The 19,079-nt window shown below is 49.6% G+C and overlaps 1 protein-coding gene across 2 annotated transcripts in view; it reads left to right on the top strand.

The window, feature by feature from the left end:
• ST8SIA2 (ST8 alpha-N-acetyl-neuraminide alpha-2,8-sialyltransferase 2) overlaps positions 1-18,748 on the top strand; it is a 30,934-nt gene extending 12,186 nt beyond the window's left edge. The window contains exons 2-6 of one of the 2 annotated variants that reach the window (XM_075714326.1): positions 3,052-3,114; positions 5,102-5,230; positions 5,764-6,021; positions 8,313-8,606; positions 18,463-18,748. In XM_075714326.1, coding sequence (XP_075570441.1) covers positions 3,052-3,114; positions 5,102-5,230; positions 5,764-6,021; positions 8,313-8,606; positions 18,463-18,748 — 1,030 coding nt within the window. The remainder of the gene's footprint in view (positions 1-3,051; positions 3,115-5,101; positions 5,231-5,763; positions 6,022-8,312; positions 8,607-18,462) is intronic. The other variant, XM_075714327.1, reaches the window with a different exon arrangement.
• The last annotated feature ends 331 nt before the right edge of the window (positions 18,749-19,079 follow it).

Genomic DNA, 19,079 nt, shown 5'->3' with positions numbered 1-19,079 from the left:
AACTAGATTAATAAGGCAATTCAACCTAAACACAGAGTAGCACTAGAAAGCTTTTCAAAATCAATGCCTATCTGTGCAGTTTTAATCGAGGTTGGTCTTTGCCTTTTGAAGCCAGGAGATTTGAAACTCCAGGTCAGCAGGGTGTAATAAAATGGGTTGACTTTTTTTTTTTTTTTTTTTTTTTTTTTAAAATGTGTGCCTCTTAATTAGTGCCTTCCATTTCTTAATGTTTTCCTCTTCCCAGGTGGAGGAAGTGAAGCAGTACAGTGATGTTGGCTTGCCTGTGTTGGTAAAGTATGGCAGACAGTTGAAAATACCACACTAGGCTAAACTACAGGTGTTTTGAGCAGCTGGTTTGCCTGGCTGGTACCCACCGGTGGGCTGAGCTGGGCAGGATGGCTGGACAGAGCAATACAGCCCATGGTATCCTATTCACAGGGCATGTTGTCTTTGCCAGTACAAAGGGAGATTGTAGGGAAGGTGTCCAGAAGTTGCAGCGTAGGACGCAAAGGGCCAAAAGGCCGGTGGTTTTGAAGCCGCAGGAGCATTTTAGGAGTCAGTAAACCAGCTGAGACCTTCAGCCAAGTATGGTGCCCCAGCTTCAGGCATTCTCCATGGCTCAGAAAGAGAAACCAAGCCTGGTACAGGGAGCAGTGTCTCTGCCAGCATCTCAGCTGTCTACCAAGAGCATTCTGGATGCTGCTGGGCCGGATGCTGCCCTGCAGTGATGGCTGTGGCCAGTAAAGCCCAGTGCCACGGAGCAAGTCACGGGAAGATGGCTAGCAGAGCCCTGCTCGCTCCTCCACCGATGAGCCACCCCCTCCATGCTCATATATGACAGCAGAACACTTTGTGCTCTGTTTGCGTTACAATATTTTGAAAAGTTTTGCTTTTCACAGTGCATGCAGGGGAAAGAGTAACCCTTGAGGGGCTGCTCAGCAGGGGATCTGGGCAGCCAGTCTCCTTCCCCACCACCTCTGCACACAGCGAGCTGGGAGATGTGCTCTCAACTTGTCCTTCTCATGTCCAGCATCGCCAGCCCTGATACCTACCTTAATTTCAGGAGAAGAAGTGCACAGACCTGTCACTGGGGGCATGTAAAGCTATATTGGATAAATGCATTTGAATAATACATTGTGATGCTTCAGATCAGCCCTGCTGTAAATGCAAAACATGGATGAAGTGGGAGTTAACAGGTCTTCTCCACTTCCTAATTTCTGGGATTATTTTTTTTTCCTTTCGCAGAGATTGTGAACCAGCATTTATTCAGGGAGCAGCATTTCTTTTTCTAAGCCCTTAATCCAGTCCCTATCTGTCTCACAGCAAGTGTGAAGGAGTGTGAATCCCATTTGGAAGGCTCCTTCAGAGGAGATGTCTCTGAAAGGATGCATGGTTTGCACACTAATCCAGTCTGCTCCCACACCCCGTGGTGAACCCCATTAAAGCGGAGGCTTGTTAAATGCCAGTAGGCTCTAGGAATAAGCTAGACCTGCTGTTCCCTTGATGCACCAAAAAATGAAACAGCTTGCTGACTCCCAGGTTTGTCAAAGGAAAGAGGAGAGTGTCGGAGCAAGAATGGCGCTGACTTGGCCATAGATGGTCTCCAGCAGGAGGGAGGAAAGGGACAACCATCACGGCGTTTCCAAGGGTTTGATGTTACATGGTGCTGAGGGCTGTGCTCAGCGTAACAAAGGGATTTACATCACATCACGCAAGTCTGGAAATCTTTTTTGATGGCACCAAACGTTCACACACTGTATTTCTTTTTCATTTATGTCTAATGCATTTGGGATTCTTTCAGGACTGGTAGAAATACGTGGTCCTGAGATACATTTTCATTAAGGTGTATATTTCCACATAACAATATTTCTGCTGGAAGAGAATTTGGTTCTCTTTATGAGCGTGTTCATTTGGATATCTATGTGATTGAAACAATAAAACAGAGCAATGGGCACGTGGCAGTTAAAATGTGTCTGACTAGGAGCCCAGCTTCCACTGAGCATCACAGAGTGGGTGACTGGTTCTTTGTGAGCCCTTTGAAAGTAGCAAGCTAAAGCAAGAAAGGGGTCTGCAGCCGACTAGGTGCAGACCAATACTTGTATGTATTTCTTTTTAACTGAGGATTGACAGGTCATATGAGTGGCATTGGTTTCTGAAGGGGCTTGGTCCCACCTGTTCTTCATTATAGCATCAGTCTAGTGCCTGGTGCTGGAAACTTTGGCTCTCTGTTCCCACAGGTCTTGCTCAGGCAGGTCAGGCACCCGTCCTTATGCAGTGGTGTCAGGCCATGGGAGTGACAAGGCTGTCACTTGAGGTCTCAGCTCCAGCGTGCAAGTGACTGTGCTGAGTTGGCCTCATAGCTTCAGCCAGGTTACACCAAAGGTGGGGACAAGGGGCTTCAGGGCACTCATGGGATCAGAGAGGGCTGGAGCAGGGCCCCAGATCCGGCCTGGGTCACTGGGAGCCAGGAGAAGGCACACTGTGAGGACGAGGTCTCCACAAGTCACCCAGCAGGCTGGTGGCCTGGTCTGGATAAAATAGAGATGTTGGGTAGTCTCAACAGAAAGCCCAAGATGAAGACAGTGGTGGGAATCCTGTCCAGATCATTCAGCTCTGTCCACGCCTGAGAAGAACAGGGGAAGTTCTTTGGCAACCTGGAGACAGAGGAGACCTTCTCTATGCACTGCTAACACCTGACTCGTAAAAAAAAAGTAGAGGTGTATTTAATGCAACCTGTAGGCTGCATGCTGCTTTGATGACAGAGACCAGATGTCTTTGATGGCTGGTTAGATCGCACAGGTATTATTAATTGGGTTGGTTAGGAGCTTTTTTGCCGGAATGATTTTCACGGTCGCAGTAGGGCAGCAATGACGATGGATATGAAAAGCCCTTCTCAGGCATCAGGACATCTCCCTTCTGGATGGGGTGGGATGCGAACAGCGCAGCAGCGTCTCTGTTCGGAGCCCTTCAGAGCAGGATCTCTTGACTGTTGAACAATGCTTGGCAAGGAGGAGCTGGGTTTATAAATAATGCATTTCCTTTGTCTTGCAGGAGTTCTGGAGGCAGAGGTACAATCAGATCAGCTGTGAACAGCTTACATAGCAAATCTAATAGGTTTGTAAATTAGATTTTGTGTTCATTTGTTTTTGCTGTAAGGCAGCTATTAATCTGCTTCTCCTCTTCGCTGGATAGTGCTGTTCTTATTTAGCAAACGTATCTGTTTCTTTTCACTTCTGCTTTGCATTTTCGTAATCGTTTCTCCCCCTCTTTCCCCCAGCTCAGTGCAATAATCATTTGCAAATAACCAAGGATCTGCAAGTTGCGGTGATTGAGAGAATGAGAGTTACTTATTGTGAAAATAAGTCAGTGATAGAGTTGCCATTTTCGTAGTTTTACTATGTGCTATTAGAAGAGCGATCACTGTCTTTGACATCAGAACTTACTCGGTTTTATCGTAATGCACTTCAGTAATGTCGCTCCATTGCAGAGTCATTTTGTGGCATCACAGCTTCATTCAGTGTCTGTCTGTGTTATTTTTACAATACTTTTGTGTCAGCCCAGCATTACCAAGTGACAACGGTTGCAAAGCTTGGTGACACCATGCTAGAAAGGAAGGGTGATGTCATTCTGTGATGATGACATCACAAATGATCAAAACACAGAAAATGGGCAAAACCAAAAAAAATCATAGTTGTTCCCAAACTTTCTTTACCCTATCGCCTTTATGATTTTTGACACCTTATAAATAAGCTTTGCAAGACACGACGTGATCCGGCAAAATGCAAGATGCAAACAAATCCAACAGCCTTGACTGGCAGCCTTTGGAGAGGTATTGTACAAGCACACACAAGGACACTGGAAGCCAGCATTTGTAAACACGTTTCCTTGCCTTTCTGAAACATTACATAGTGTGAGCCGCAGTGTGTCCTGGGGAGCTCCTTTCCTGGGCTGGAGATGTGCTCCTGGGAGCTGGATGTTGTCCATGAGCTTGGGCCGCCAGCTCTGCCCCATCTCTCACTTTTCTCCCTCCTTGGGGTTTATGCACTTTTTATAAACATATTTATTTACAAACCATTTCCCAGCTGGAAAAAGCCCTTTGCACTGGAGAGGGAGATTCCCTTTAGCTGATAGCGAGTGCTTTGGCTGTGTATTTTTCAGAGTGCTCTGAAGTGTGAAGGTTTTTTCAGGGCTGCAGACACATGCGCAGCTTCTTGATGAGATGCTTGGGTATTCTCTTTGGAGGGCGGCTGGCTGGAATCAAATATTCAGAGGCTCCCTTAATTCATGCCATTTGATGTAAATGGCACTGGAGTGCTGGGGCTGATTTGCTTCTTGGAGCAGAGATTAAAAGCTGGGGTCTCCCAGTGATCATCTCCAAACCGCAGCATCTGGCTGTTGCCAGTCCCCCTGCTCATTTCTGGGTCTGGAGCAGGCGTATATGGATGCTGAAATCCTCGTGCTCTCTTCTAACGAGGGGAAAAGTTATCAGCGAGCCAGCCTCCCCCTGTTCGGTACGGGATGCTCGTAGCCCAATCTCACAAGCAGCACCCAGCAGCTCAGCTAAATTAATTTCTCCTTTGGGTGAAGCAAAGGTTGAACTTCTCTGATGAGGATTTTAACCCGCTGCAGGAGCTGAGCTGGCTCCACTTTGGGGTGCTTATGTGCGACCACGAGGCAGCAGGTTAGCAACCTTGGCTGCCCGTGTAGGAAAAGTCTCAGTGAATTTTGGGGGCTCCCGAGGCTCTGGGGTGTCTTGTCTGTGAGCGTGCATCTGCCAGCCTGTCTTTGCAGAGCCTGCTTGTGTTTTTGTGTGCATGCATTTCAACAGCTAGATGTGTAAGACTGTGTTTTCTGTAGAGCTGTGCCCAGCTGTAAGTCTGTGTTCGTGTAAGCGAGCAGGTATTTAAGGATTTGTGTCTGTCTGCTTGAGTGTAGCAGAATACAAACAGGCTTTCAGTTCTTGTTTAACTAATAACTACAATTTTGCTTTTCTGATGAAGTTTGAATTCCAGCAGCCAGAGCTGAAGACAGTGATTAGAAGTGCCATTGGGATGCTAACGGATCCTGTCTCTCTCCCTCTCCCTGTCTGTCTTTTCTCTAGAGCTGAAGTAGTAATAAATGATTCTTCATCTCCAGCTGTTGTTGACAGAAGTAATGAAAGCATTAAGCACAACATTAAACCAGCCTCATCCAAATGGAGACACAACCAGACACTCTCTTTGAAGATCAGGTACTGGTAATTACCTATAGGACAAGAGACAGATTCGGTCCTCTCCAGTGCAAGCTGGCAAATTGCCTCTGTATATCATCTAAAGAAGTCGAGGAAGAAATAAAAGGCTTATCTCCTGCTGAGCTAGGCTTCATATCTGTAAGCGATCTCTTGGAAATGAATTCCCGGCTGAACCAGCTGGCCTTGCAACGACGAAACAAGGAGCACTTGAGCCCCCATTGTCCAGGCCAAGTGGAATTAGCGTGCGCTGGCGGTGGGTCGTGGCGGGAGGAAGGAGTCCCTCTCCCTGGGGTAAATGCAGGGACCCCCCACTAATGGTGGACTGGCCACGCTAGCCTGCCCCAGGAAGGGATGGGTGGAAAAGGAGCAGGCGTTACGATGGAGATACCTGTTTGAAAGCTGTTCCTGGGAGCATCAGTTGGCTGGGACTGGCCATGGAATGAGGGCGGGCAGGAGGCAAGAGTTCATCTTACGTATGACCCAGATTATCTCTGTACCTCACCTGATGGGGCTGTTTTCTTCCCTGTCCTTAGGAAACAGATCCTGAAGTTCCTGGATGCAGAGAAGGACATTTCGGTGCTGAAGGGGACGCTGAAGCCGGGGGACATCATCCACTACGTCTTTGACAGGGACAGCACCATGAATGTCTCGCAGAACCTGTACAAGCTGCTGCCCCGCACCTCGCCCCTCAAGGGCAAGCAGTTCCCCACCTGCGCCATCGTGGGCAACTCGGGGGTCCTGCTCAGCAGCGGCTGCGGCCCCGAGATCGACGCGCACAGCTTCGTCATAAGGTAGGGGCCCGCACCCTGCCGCACGATGGGGCTGGGGGGGCTTGGGGAGGATTCAGAGAGGGGGAAAGGGGCTGGAGTCGCAATCCGTGTGGTTCAGCGCAGCATGTGCATGCGTAGAGTTCACCGACGCGAACGTCCTGCTGCAAACTCTTCCACCAACCACCAAGTGCTCCTCCACTGCCCTTGCAGATGCACCCCATGTGTTCTCACAGCGCACCATTAACTCCCCAGGGCACCATTTACCCCCAGCACCCCTAGACCCAAGCACTCATTCCTCTTTTCCCACGCACTTGGCAAGTAAACCCTGTCCTGGACTCTCCCGTGGACACAAGCTTGATCCTTCCTCAAGCACCGGGTGCACCACGCGGTGCCCTGGCACCACACTTGTGCACGCCCGGGTCTGACGCTCCCCTGTGACCACTCCATCCCCAGCACCGATGTCCCCGCAGATGCACAGCCCCATGGACCTGCAGCGGCGGATCCTGAGCCCCCACCGGGGCACACACCAAATTTGCTACAGAAGATGCTTGAAGTGAAGAGGAGGAGCGAGCCTGCCCTCCCATCCCCGACACCTGTGTACATCTGTTAGCTGAGGGGCTGCAGGAGTCCACTGATGATTTATGTATGTGCAGACATTTGCTTTCTGCGAGTCTGTTATGAAGACAGCCCAATCCATCAGCGGCTCACAGAGGCGGTCCCCGGCGTGATGCGGGAGCGAGGATAATGTCACCTCTGCCCCCGGCTCAAGCCCGGCTGCTCTAGCCTGCCCGGCTGCTAGCAGCTCTGTCCTGTCCGCGGGGGACAGGGCATTATCGTTTGCATCCTTAAGTGTAACCAGAGCGAGCAAAGGGGAAAATTGCTTATTGCAGTTCTGGCAGAGTTTAGGGAGGGGCTTTCGTGTCAGGCAGCAAAGAGAAAAGCTTTTCTGGATGTAAGGATTGGGATTTTGAGCAACTTCCCGCTAGCCATGTATGCTAGTGCAGCTCTGGTATGGACGTGCTCTTCCCACTGTAGGTTATCTGAGCCGCCACTTGAACCTGCAGCTTCCTGAGGAAGGCTTGCTCCATCCAGGCAGCCTTTTCAGCAGGGTTGGCAGTGACCAGTGTTGGGCTCTGCGTCCAGGATACAGCTTCGCTCTTCAGATCCAATGTTTATTTTCAGTGATTTTACTCCTGCGATGAGTGGATCAGACAGGTCCTGCGTGCCAGTAGCTGGATTTTCTTTACACCATTCCCTTAGTTTCCCCATCTGTAAAGCAGGAAAAACAGTAGTAAATGGCTGATTATTGAGGCAGATGGTTAGGATGCAATTCCTGCTCGTTAAATACTGTAACTTCACTGTAAAATGCCGCAGGGGAGCACTCAGTGTGCGAACACATGGGTACCCTCTGGTTTTCACCACACTGGGGGATCATCTCGCTGTATCCCCCCATCAGCTGGTCCCTGGTGCCATTTAGCCGGCGCCACGTGCATGGCATGGCCGTGGCTTAACGGCCGCGGATCCCTCCTTGAGGAGCTGTAGGAAACCACCGCATAATGAGGGTGATTTGTCGGCAGGTTATCCCGCAGCCCCTCGGCACTCATCCCTGGCATGACACAGGAGCTCGTGGCACGGGAGCTCCCAGGGGACCGTGTGTGCCCATACCCGCGTGCGCAGCTTGAGAGGAGGCACCAATTAACACTACAGAAGGAGATGGTTTTTGAAGGTCACAGCTTCCAGACAGCCAAACCCTGTGGAGACTATGTCCTGGTATCCACCTCCCACTGGTGTCGTTATTGCTGCCGGTGCCACCAGGTCTGCTGTTAGCAGAGACTCGCCAGGAGAAGGAAAGGGACTTGGGGTAATATTACCCCAGCAGGACTCGAATTAAGAGGCAAGCGCTTTCCTTGCATGGGAAAGGCCGTTTCGTTTCAAATCTGCCGCGGCAGCAAAGACAGGAGGTTTGTTGCTACGTGTTATTTTCGAACCACACCAGAAGAGTGCGATCCCTACAAACCCACCCACCAGACACCAAAGTTATGTCTGTTATTAGCATTGCCCTAGAGGAATATGTGCACACATGCCAGCATGTTGAGGAATGATGACCTGATATTAAGATGGCTCATCGTTACCAGGTCAGAGCCTCTCTCATTTACTGCAGAGACTCATTCTCCCTCCTCCTCCTCCTCCTCCCAAAAGTGACTGGGCACATCTGTCACTGCCCTCGGCCTTTGGCATCAAACACCCCTCAAGTTTGTCACTGCCCTTTCTCATGTCCATTGTAGAGGGCTGTTCAGTGTTTCCCTTCGCAGGTGCAATCTGGCCCCTGTCCAAGAGTACGCACAGGACGTGGGCATGAAGACAGACCTGGTGACTATGAACCCCTCGGTCATCCAACGGGCCTTCGAGGACCTGGTGAATGAGACTTGGAGGGAGAAGCTGCTGCAACGCCTCCACAGCCTCAACGGCAGCATCCTCTGGATCCCGGCGTTCATGGCCAAGGGGGGCAAGGAGCGTGTGGAGTGGGTGAACGAGCTCATCCTGAAGCATCACATCAACGTCAGGACTGCCTACCCCTCGCTGCGCCTGCTGCACGCTGTCCGAGGGTGAGAGCGTTTCTGGTGTGCTCAGAGCCAGGATTTTGTGAGCTTCCTGAGCTGGAGAGTGGTCGATGGGTTTGCACTGGAGGCAAACGGCATGAGCTGTTTCTTTCTGCAGACTGTGAGGAGGACTACACGGGCAGGGGCTGGCCCCTAGATGAGAACTGGAGACCACCTTGCAAGCAGGGGCTCCCTGCTCTGCTCTTTGAGTGTGAGGTCTTTTAGCCACGCAATATAGTGAGCCTAAGTCTTCCAGCACTTTGCTGGCTGTAAGGCTGGGTGTCACCATAATAACTCCCCAACCTACAGTTAGGGCTCTCCTTGGAGAAATGTGTGTGTGTTGTGGTTTGTTCAGCTAGTGACAAGGTTTGTCACCTTGTGCTTGAGTGACACATGCCAATCTCGCACAGCCCCTCAGGTCAGGGAGCTCATGGCAGCCTGGATGGGCTCAGTGGTGGCAGAGGACCAAGGCTGTTCATGGGTAGCCTGGATGCTCCTGTAATGGTACTGATTGCACTGCTCATCTTAAATAACCAGTCCAGGGAAGGGACTGATATGTTGTGGTCCTGCTGGTCAGATAAATAGGGCAGGGTGGTGGTGAATGGATTTATTGCGAGGGAAGGAAAGGGTCTTTTTGCTTCCTTATGGTAACTTCAGGTGTGTGGGAGACACAGGTGTGGTGGGGATGGGGAGGTTATAAAAGAAAGAGAGCTCCAGGGGTGAGACTTCCATGTAAATAGGTTGGGGATGGAGCAGGCTCTTGCTTTCTTGTTTTATTTCTCTGGGGAGAATCATGATTCATTAGGCATTTAGGGAGTCTAGGCAGGCGGTGGCTTATGCTGGAGATGGCTTAGTGGCAGTAGTTGTCCTCTCCGATCCTGACTAGACTCTGTTGATCTCCCAGGATGGGAATTCACTCGTGTAGCTGGTGCTCCCACCTCTAAGCCTCAGCAGTAATGTTCCTTGATCACTTTGAGCACTTCTTCCCCCACACACCTCTGAGCCTGAGCTCTTCTGGTCTGTTGGTTCATGCTGGGTGTTGCTCTGTCCCAGCTCAGGTTGTGTGTCAGTGCAGTGGGTGGGCACAGGACAGATTTTGGGGTCATTTCCCAAAGGAGCAAGCCTAAGGCGGTGCTCCGGGGAGAGGGGTGTGAAGGGCAGTTCTGCAGGCCGGCTGGGAGGAGTGGAGGCTCTGGTGTTGCAGTGCATTGCAGGCAGCAATAACAGGCAAGAAGAACCATGTCTGCCCCAAGTGCCTGTGGTTGAGGTTTTCCTGGGCCGGAGAGGCATCTCACAGAAAAAGCTGGCTTTGAGGTAAAGAAAGGGAAGGAAATGATACCACAACTCACAGAAAGGGAGGTGGGAAGAGAAAAAAAACCCCACAACACAAATTCTGAGCTATTTCTGGCTGTAATTGACTTATTTTCATCTGTCAAAATAGAATTAAGCTCCTGTAATAAGCCCTTTAAATCAACAGGCTGCTAATCCTGTGCTGGCAACCATTCCCGGTGCCAGAAACTTCCTGTAGGAAGCTTTGCAGAGGGATTGGCAAGGGCTGGGCATCGCTTTCCCACAGGAGAGGAGGAGGATGCCTCAATAAGCTCTGCTGCTGAGCTTATCTTCCAACTCACAGAAGCTTCCTGGCCCTCCTGTGTTTGCAGCCCTGTGGTCCAGCTGGGCTGGCTGCCACTCTGGTTGTCCCTGTGCATCTCCCACAGAGCAGTGTTGGAGCCACCACCGCTGGCTGGCAGGTCCTGCCTGGCTGGAGGGCACGCAGGGATTTTGGGACAAGCCCAAAGGTTCAGCGCTGTCTCTTGGTGCCTGGAGTGATGCACCCCTCTCCCCCATGGCTCGCAGCAGTGTCTTCGTTTTGCACGTGTTAGTGTCCCATGGGTTTTGATGGGGTCCTGTGCAAGGAACATGGGTTCAGGCTTCTGAAAACCTACCGGGGCTCAGAGGGATGTGACCAGTCAGACCAGCAAGTGAGTGAAGTGGCCACTGTTGGTGCGTGTCTGGGATGGATATGGTACCAGCACATGGTTGGACACTGATGCTGATGACAGGCTCTAAGTACTTGGTCTGAGCTACAGGTGAGACCTCAATCCTGTCCTTTGGGCTGGTCACTGTGCTGTGGGGCAGTAGGGGAAGGTGGGTCATGGCTGCACTGAGGCAGCACTAATTCCATCATAACTGCAGAAACCAGTGCTAATCCTTGTCAGGGGTTGCCCTCTAAGCCAAGGGAGCTGCTGCCTGCCCTGCCCTCCTGCTCTCACACTTATCAGCAGGAAAACAAGGATGCCTGCTAATTAATGATTAATATAATTAAAACTGCAGCCCTCTCAGAAAGCCAGAACTGATGGGAGCACTTCAACACCTACTCTGTATGTCGTGGCCTGGCCAAGGAGCCATGCAGAGGAACCACCCAGGGCTGGGAGGCAAAGGGCTGTGCTGTTCTGGGGGAAGGCTAGAGTCAATGTTAACCCTTTCCTTGGTGCAGCCTACTCAGATTTGGACTTGGATGGATTTAAGAGTGATTCAGGCAGTATTGAATGAACTGGCCACAGCTGGGGCGGCGGGGGGGAGGTGCTGATGCTCTTGGTGCTATATAGGAAGTCTCTCAGGTACCTATAGGGTTGTCTTGACCATCTGCTCAGGGTAGTTGATATGATGTAGTTTGGGATGAAGAAGGAGTCTTTCCTCAGGTCAAACTGACCAGAATCACTAGGAGTTTACTTATTCGTCTTCTGTAATGCTGTCTAATTCCTATGATCATCCTATATTTTTGCTTATGAGCTCCTTGGTGTTACAGGCATACGGTCTTCAATGACTTCCTCCGTCTCTCCAGCTCTCTCTGTGGAACATGCCAGTTTGTAGTATTACACTTCTCTGACAGATTTGAGATTTGTGAAATGAATACATTTTGTGGCATATAGCATGCAGCAGAGAATCAATAATCCACAAAGCCCCACAGAACATCCCTGTGGGCTGCAGTTGCAGAGATGTCCTGTCTTCTCCTTTGCTGGATAAAGGTACCCTTTATAATCTATCCTAAGTTGATTTGGAAATCACAAAGAAATGGGGGAAGTGTTTTAGCCAAGACAATCTTTCACATATTTTATTTTTTCAAGGAACAGCACTTTCTACAAAGGCTGACATCTCAGCCAACTTCAATTTGGCTACAAAAGCTTTGCCTTTTCTCTTCTTCCTTCACTACCAGTGAAATACATTTGTGAATTCTTGACTCCTCCTTGAACCACAGTATTTATTGTCCTGCTCTGCTTTCCCTGAGACCAGAATGCATTTCAGTGGCAATTGAGCATTTTTTCCTGTAATTTTCAATGCATTTGGGGCATTTGTAGAGTGTGCATTGCTGAGATAAGTAAAAAGGATTTGGTTTTGTTGTCCCTAACAGCATCATTTGAGACATCACCTTCCTAGCTGTGAGGATGCCTTAAATGTTTGCCGATAGCTTTTTGAGTTGATGATTCTGGATAATCTGTGCACTAGGACCAAGGCTCTTCTTACATGGTTAAACTCACCATCTTCACACCAGGAGGGGAGAGAGCCATCATCATTTCGATGGAGGAGCTCAGAAGGAAGCCGAGTCACTACCTAAGACTGAGGAGGAAGGCTGTGCCATGGCAGGGAGCCAGCTCGTGGGGATGGGGACAGTGCCATGCATTTCGGGGGTGCATGACTCACTTTGGAGCGATTCTATAAAATGTCTCCTGAGCAATTCATCTGGCAAGTGTAGTGCTCGTCTCCTGGCTGGGAAGCAAGCAAGCCCCTTATAAGTCATCTGTTAGTGTCTCCAAAAAGCCTTGTAATCCCTATTGCCAAGCAGCTTTTGTCAGAGAAATAACATGAAATGCAAGAAGCAAGGGAAAATAATTGTGTCTGGAGGTTTGACTATCACTCCTTGCAGAGAATTCATGGACACGTTTCAGTTTGCCTTGTATAATCTAGTCTAGCATTTCTCACTACGTCCATCACAAGGGTCTCTTGGCAGTAACCAATTCTAATCCCATAAGATTTTGTTAAGAGCATCTAGAAAGGAAAAAAAAAAAAAAATCAATAAATCTTCCAGCTCCTTGGCTAGGTCTCCCGTTAGGTTTAACATCCAAATAGCCATGCCAGTTTGCGTGTGCTCTTCACAACAGTGATCGCCTTGCTCAGGGTCCGTAGCTTGCATAGTGCAGCTCTGCCATGTAACCTCAGAAGTGCAAGCTGGTGGGGCATAAGGTGGATTCGTCTTTGCCTCAGATGGCTCTCTGGGTCCTCACACCCAAACAACATCTAAGCCATTGCTGATTTTTCAGGGCAATGCTGTTCAAACGCTGCTTTTCCCATCTGTGAGCCATGGTGGGAACCCTCCCCTGGTCCCTCCTCGCCTGGCGTCCTGATTATGCCACATCCTTCCCAACAGCCTTGCCTTGCTTGTAGCTATGCAGAACACACATGTGCAGGTTATTCTCCTAAACTGTTGCTTTGATTGCATCACCCCACCCTTCTGCATCCCTCCACGGGCTCCTCTTTTTCTCTAACACATCAAACCTAAGCTGCTGCTTTTCCTTTTCACAGCTCTCCCAGCTCATCTTTTCTCACTTCCTGTCTCAAGATCGGTTCTGCTGTTGATTAGCCAGCGTCACCCAGTTGTGGGGTTTCTAAACCAGCTACTTCATTCTTCCTCGCTTGTGGTCCCTTACACTTACAGGGGCTCCTCCGAAATATCTGCCCCCAGGGCTTGTGCCTTAAAGCCCTTCCTCTGTGGTCCCACAGAAGGTTTAAGGACAGTGGTCATGCACTCAGGTGAAGGATGAAGATGACCAAAGGGTGTAGGGGGGCAGAAATAGCCGTTCGTAAGCGTGTGTCTGGGGTAGGATGTGGGGGACTACGAATGCCCCATAAAGCCACGTCTGGGATATCAGTGGATATCCCACAAATAAATCCTTGTGTGAGCAATTATTCTTGCCCCTTCTGTGCTTGAGGCGCATTGTACCCGAGCTGTGGTGTGTCTGCACTCGGACCCCAAGACAGTTAATTTGTTCTGCTTAATTGGGAAGAAGATTTAGTCTTTCCTTTGTCAAAAGAAGGGGAGGGGCATAGGAAGGAAAGGGGAAAGAAATAGGGGAAGTTACTTTCCTTTTCTTCTCTCTGTTTGGAAATGCTTTAAATTGTGGGTGTTGAGTACCATGTGTGTTTGAAAGGGCATTGCAGACCTCAAGACCTGGAGGAGAAAGGAGTTATTTATCTGTGACTCAGCATTGATTTGCTTGTGCCAAGTCACCAAAACCAGACCCAAGCCAGACAGTACAGATCCAGCCTGGATAGAGGCTTGTGATTCGGTGTTTGGGCTTTGCCCAGCCTGGGGATAAAGCCCAACTGTGACTCCTGATCCAGCTTTTGGAGTCAGCGTTAGCATGAATCTGGATGGGGACCTGCCCGTTCCTACATGTGCAGCACAGATCTCATCACTGTACATGGCTTTCAGCATTTTGGTGGAGGTGACAGAGGAGACTGGATATGCGGACAGAAAAGGGCTGGGAGAAGCTGGCTGGGGGATAGCAGTTGCTCCCTGGGCCCCAGCACTTCACCTCCATCCGCCCAGCAGCCGGGATACGTGCTGTGCCCTGCCAGCACCGGCAGGTCCTGTCCTCACCTGCACCAACATGAGTGCGGAGCACTGTCGGGGCACTCGCTCTGATTATCTGTAGCTCTGATTATCTGGTTTTTCATGAGTATTAATGGGAGCGGGATGTGTGTGGCAGACTGATAATATGCTTCTGACAGTCAAGGACTAGCACCTCCACAACAGCTTGTGTTTGTATCACACTTTTATGAATAAGCTGTTTTAAAAGGGTCTGAAATTGCATTATTTCAGCTATTCTGATTTGTATCACTAAATAATGCAGCTGATACTGCTGAAACATGATTTTGTCATTGACCTGAGTTTTTATTAATTTCATCAGCGCAATGGATTTTCTGTTCATTTTATCCTGCAAGTTAACCCTTACTTGGAGGGTACAAGTTACTTTAGGGTTTTCTCAGACACAGAGCAGGACCTTGCCTTTGCTAGCGGTCCTCAAACACTGCCTGCAGGGAGGAGTTTTGCACCCAGCATTTCAGCCCAGATCAAGGCCAGGCTCTGCTTGCTGAATTCGGTGATGCCGGGGGAGGATGCCGTGCTGTCAGCACGGTGGGGCGTGTGCTGCAGATGTGCGATGTGGAGGCTGCCACCTTCCCTGGCTCAGGTGGGAGCTGTGGCTTCCTAGGGGCAGTTCCAGAGCGTTCTGTCTCCTGAAAGATTCCCACTGGGCTTTAAGGTCAAAATACAGTGGTCGCTTCCCCTGTGGCTGCAGTGCAGCCCCCTTGCAGGAGGCATACACCGATGGTCAGGCAGCCAACAGCAGTGCTATGCAGTTCTGCTTAGAAGACTTCTTGAGTTTCTTGGAAACCTTTTGGAAAATTGATGTTGCTGAGGAGCAACTAAAACCACCTACCAGGTAGGATGAAACTCTCTGAGCTGCTCCTCTTGAAGCCTCTGTCCTTGGCTACCATCAAGTATTAGTTCAAATAGCTGCTAGGGCTTGTGTCTAGGCTGTCTCCTTACAAAACATGGCCTTGAAGATCTGATGGCATTTTCCATCTGTGACTATCATGATCTGAAACAAGAGTTGTCTCGGACATTTTTGCCTGGCAGCATCACGGTGCCTGTTCATAGCTGCATCCCACTCAGGCACCAGCCTATCTCTGTAGCTGCTTCCACCCCTGAGGGTTTATTTACAGAAATGACACAGCACCAGCTTTTGAAGAAAGTCCACGCTATGAGAAACGTTCTGAGAAAGGAGGTATTGCATTTCAGGACTGCTCTTTGCTCTGCTCTTCTAATTGCTGTCTCTTTCTATAAAATGTTGCGGTTAATAGTTACGGTGATTGGTGTAGCCAATTTGAAAAATAATTACTGCCTGCTTCAAGATTATCTTTCCTCCTAATTAAAATCCCGGACCTCACATATTAAAGGTGCGCCGTTGACACAGCATCCCATGTGCACCCAGACAGCCTCATTTGGATTTGCAGAATTAATTAGGTTTTATTTCCATCCCCAGCTGTTCTCTCCTGCACCAGGAATGTGGCCACTGTCTCAGTTGGCCAGTGGTGGGAGAGATAAGAGGGAGATCTTCCTGCATAGCTCCCACACTCCCATCACAAACCAGTCATTAAAAAGTATTCCCCGGACCTCACTGGAGGATTTCCCGCCTTCACTGTCCAGGAAACAAATTGCAAGCACTGTGGCATGGCCTATATTATGGTTTGGGCATTATATATTATGTATGTCATCTGTGTGGGTGGGCTGGGACAGCCTGGAGTCCATCATCCCCTCCAAAAGCTGCAGCCAGCAGCGAAAATTTACGATGCTGTAGGAGCGAGGTTTGTCATCCTTCTTGTTTTTGCAGTGCCACGCCTGCGGTAGAGGGAAATACAGATAAAAGAGCCAGGTTTTCAGTTTTTACTATCAGAAACTGACTTGTCATTGTTCCCTACCCTGATATTATTGAGTGAGCGCTCACTAGCTGCGTGTGCCGAGGTGGATGCGCCGGGTTGGTTTTGGTAGGGTTGCTGTTGGGTACTGGTTGCACACGCTTGTTGGTCTTGGTAAGGCTGTTTGAGCGTGCTGGGTTGCAGAGGACAGCATGCTTCTGTAGGGCGCTTCTGTGTTTGACCCAGGTCATTTTTGTCATCGTTAATACACTTGAAACATTGGTGGTCACATGAATGTCCTGTACCTGTGTGCAAAAGTCACTTCATCATGCCGTCTAGGTCATCATATGGTCACAGAGTTTTTACAGCCTCCCAGCAAAACCCCAAAGTTAATGTTTTGGGCAGGCTTAAGGTGACGAGTATCTTTCTGTGCTGGTAAATTTACCAGCTGGTAAATTGATAAAATGAGAGTTTTAAGTCTAAAGCAGCTGCAGCACAAACCCAGACAGTTGTCTTCCCCCAAAGCCAGCCAGCTGATGTGGCTTGGCCGTTCTTCCCAGGTAGTTTTCCTGCTGCATGAGGATACCCTAATTCACAGTGTTAAGTGGTTGTGATAATCTCCCATTTCTCTCTGCACGCCAGGAGTCTAATGTGCTTACCCGTAAACTCGTCAAGGAGGCTGCTTTATGGCTACCTGTGGGAGATTGCCTTGGTACCGCAGCACGCTTTGCTGTGTCCCCATAGCGCAACCCATATGGCCGGGCAAGCCCAGCAAATGCTGATGCTGTGCCTCTGACAGACTGGTTCTCACCAGTTTTCCCCCAGTTTCTTGCTCCTTTTTCATGCTGGATGCTGAAGAGACGAGTCAGGCATGGAGGACCTCCCCAAGGGAGGTCTTTTGCTAAAGCTACAGGCGCTTGGACACCCCTCGGGTATGGGACTCCAGCAAACCCTGCCATGCCCTTCCTGCACACGCCAAGGTGGTCACTGCTTCCAGAGTTTGATTCACCAGAAAAGTCAATTTTTCTCTTATCTGGCTGAGAACAAGCAAGTACGTTTTGTGCCTTGGTTGCTAAATTTTAATGGCTTTCATGAAAAGCTAATTTGCAGGATTAAGGCTCAGCTCTTCCAAGGGTCCCTGCTGTCTGAGTGCGGGAGCCTGGTGGAAAGTGCGTACGAGGAGCAAGACACTTCCCGTGGCTCCATGGTGACAGCAGGACCTAGCTCAGGATCCCAAACCTCTGCTTTGCTTCTCTTCCTCATGCTTTTTGTCCAAAGTGCTGCCAGTCGCTCACCTCAGGCCCTTTGAAATATCTACTAAAAATAATTCTAGGGCTTGAACGGGCTGTGACACGGTGGGATGCGCTGCCTGCACCATCCCTGCCTGCTGTGGGGCAGTGTCAGCATCAAACGTGCTGGGGGAGAAGGGACTGCACCCAGGAGGACTTCTTCTGCCTCCCCCAGACCTTCTTCTTTCTGATTTTGCTCCTCTGACAATGTCTTTCTGCTGAGCAAACCAGATAAATTGCCTGTGCAATAAATACTGGAAACATCTTCTTGCAGGATGTTGATGCTGCAATAACTTTTATCAGCAGCCCAAAATACAACTGCTGATACCATTTCTGCTCATGCATCACTACAGGGTGCCTCCTTCCCCTGTTCTTTTTGCCATCCCTCATAAAAACTAACGTGCTTTTCAGCAGCGAGCACAGCTGACCTCCAAATCACATATTATATATTGCAATATGCCATATTGTGTCTCATGGACTGATGTTGCAGAGCGTGGTGATGTATTTTGGTCCAGGATCACAGCAGCAATCACTGGGTGTAACAGGAACACAGCAGTGTGTTTGAGCTCTTTTAGCCTGGTGACCCTTTATTCCAAGGCAAACGTTTTTACAGCCCTGTTGTGTTAGCTGTCAGAGTAAAAATCTTCATCAATGAAAATCATCAGTGCGTGTGTGTGAGAATGTGTCTGCTTTGAGGGGTTGCTGGAGTCTACTTGACATGTGGATGGTTTGGTCTGTGGTATTGATCTCCTAGGTTGATTGGAAGATAATTGTAGGCTGAAGTACTGAAGGCCACCATCGCAAGCAATTTGTTTTTCATAAAGGATTGCTGAGGCATGAGATGCTTCAATGCCATAGCAACAAGTGTGATCAAGTGTGGTGTAACCACCAAACAGAGAGCAGGAGGATGCTTATTCATGAAGCAGTCCCTAGAGAGGCTTTTTCTTGGCACGGAGAACTCTTCTGCTAGTCAGAAACCTCTCACTTCGAATCGCCAATATATCTCAGTCAGAGGCTGGGAGAGAGAAAATGTGCAAGACACGAGCTTCGTGTGTGTGGGGAATAACATGTTTTCCTCTACTCTCCCTTTGCAGGTACTGGCTAACAAACAAGGTGCACATCAAGCGACCCACCACCGGCCTCCTCATGTACACCTTAGCCACTCGATTCTGCAACCAGATCTATCTCTATGGCTTCTGGCCCTTTCCCCTGGACCAGAACCAGAACCCGGTCAAGTACCACTACTACGACAGCCTGAAGTATGGCTACACCTCGCAGGCCAGCCCACACACCATGCCCTTGGAGTTCAAAGCCTTAAAGACGCTGCACCAGCAGGGAGCCTTGAAGCTGACTGTGGGGGAGTGCGATGGGGCCACGTAGGGTGGTCCCCGGCCGCATTCCTGCACAGCCATGGGAGGAAGGGGAGGGGGTGGAAAAGACGAGTGGTGCCTGGTGGGGTTGGTTGTCTTTGTTAATGCGCAGAACAGCGACACAAATATATATACGTGGTACCTATATATATTGACCTGAGTATTATAACTGTTTGGTGTTCTCCAAGGAAGGGGCAGGAAAGATGCGGGAGCATCTGGCATGACTGGCCTGGACAAGACCCCTTGCCGTGGGCTTGCTGGGCTCAGAAGGGCGTTCGACCTACGTCCAAAAGGTGTGAAGATGGCCTTGGTTTTTGAGGGTATGTTAGGTGATGGGTAAA

This window comes from Pelecanus crispus, chromosome 7, assembly GCF_030463565.1.
Source record: "Pelecanus crispus isolate bPelCri1 chromosome 7, bPelCri1.pri, whole genome shotgun sequence".
In the NCBI taxonomy this organism is placed as follows: Eukaryota; Metazoa; Chordata; class Aves; order Pelecaniformes; family Pelecanidae; genus Pelecanus; species Pelecanus crispus.
Note: the sequence above shows the minus strand (reverse complement) of the source record. Positions and strands in the feature narration are given on the sequence as shown.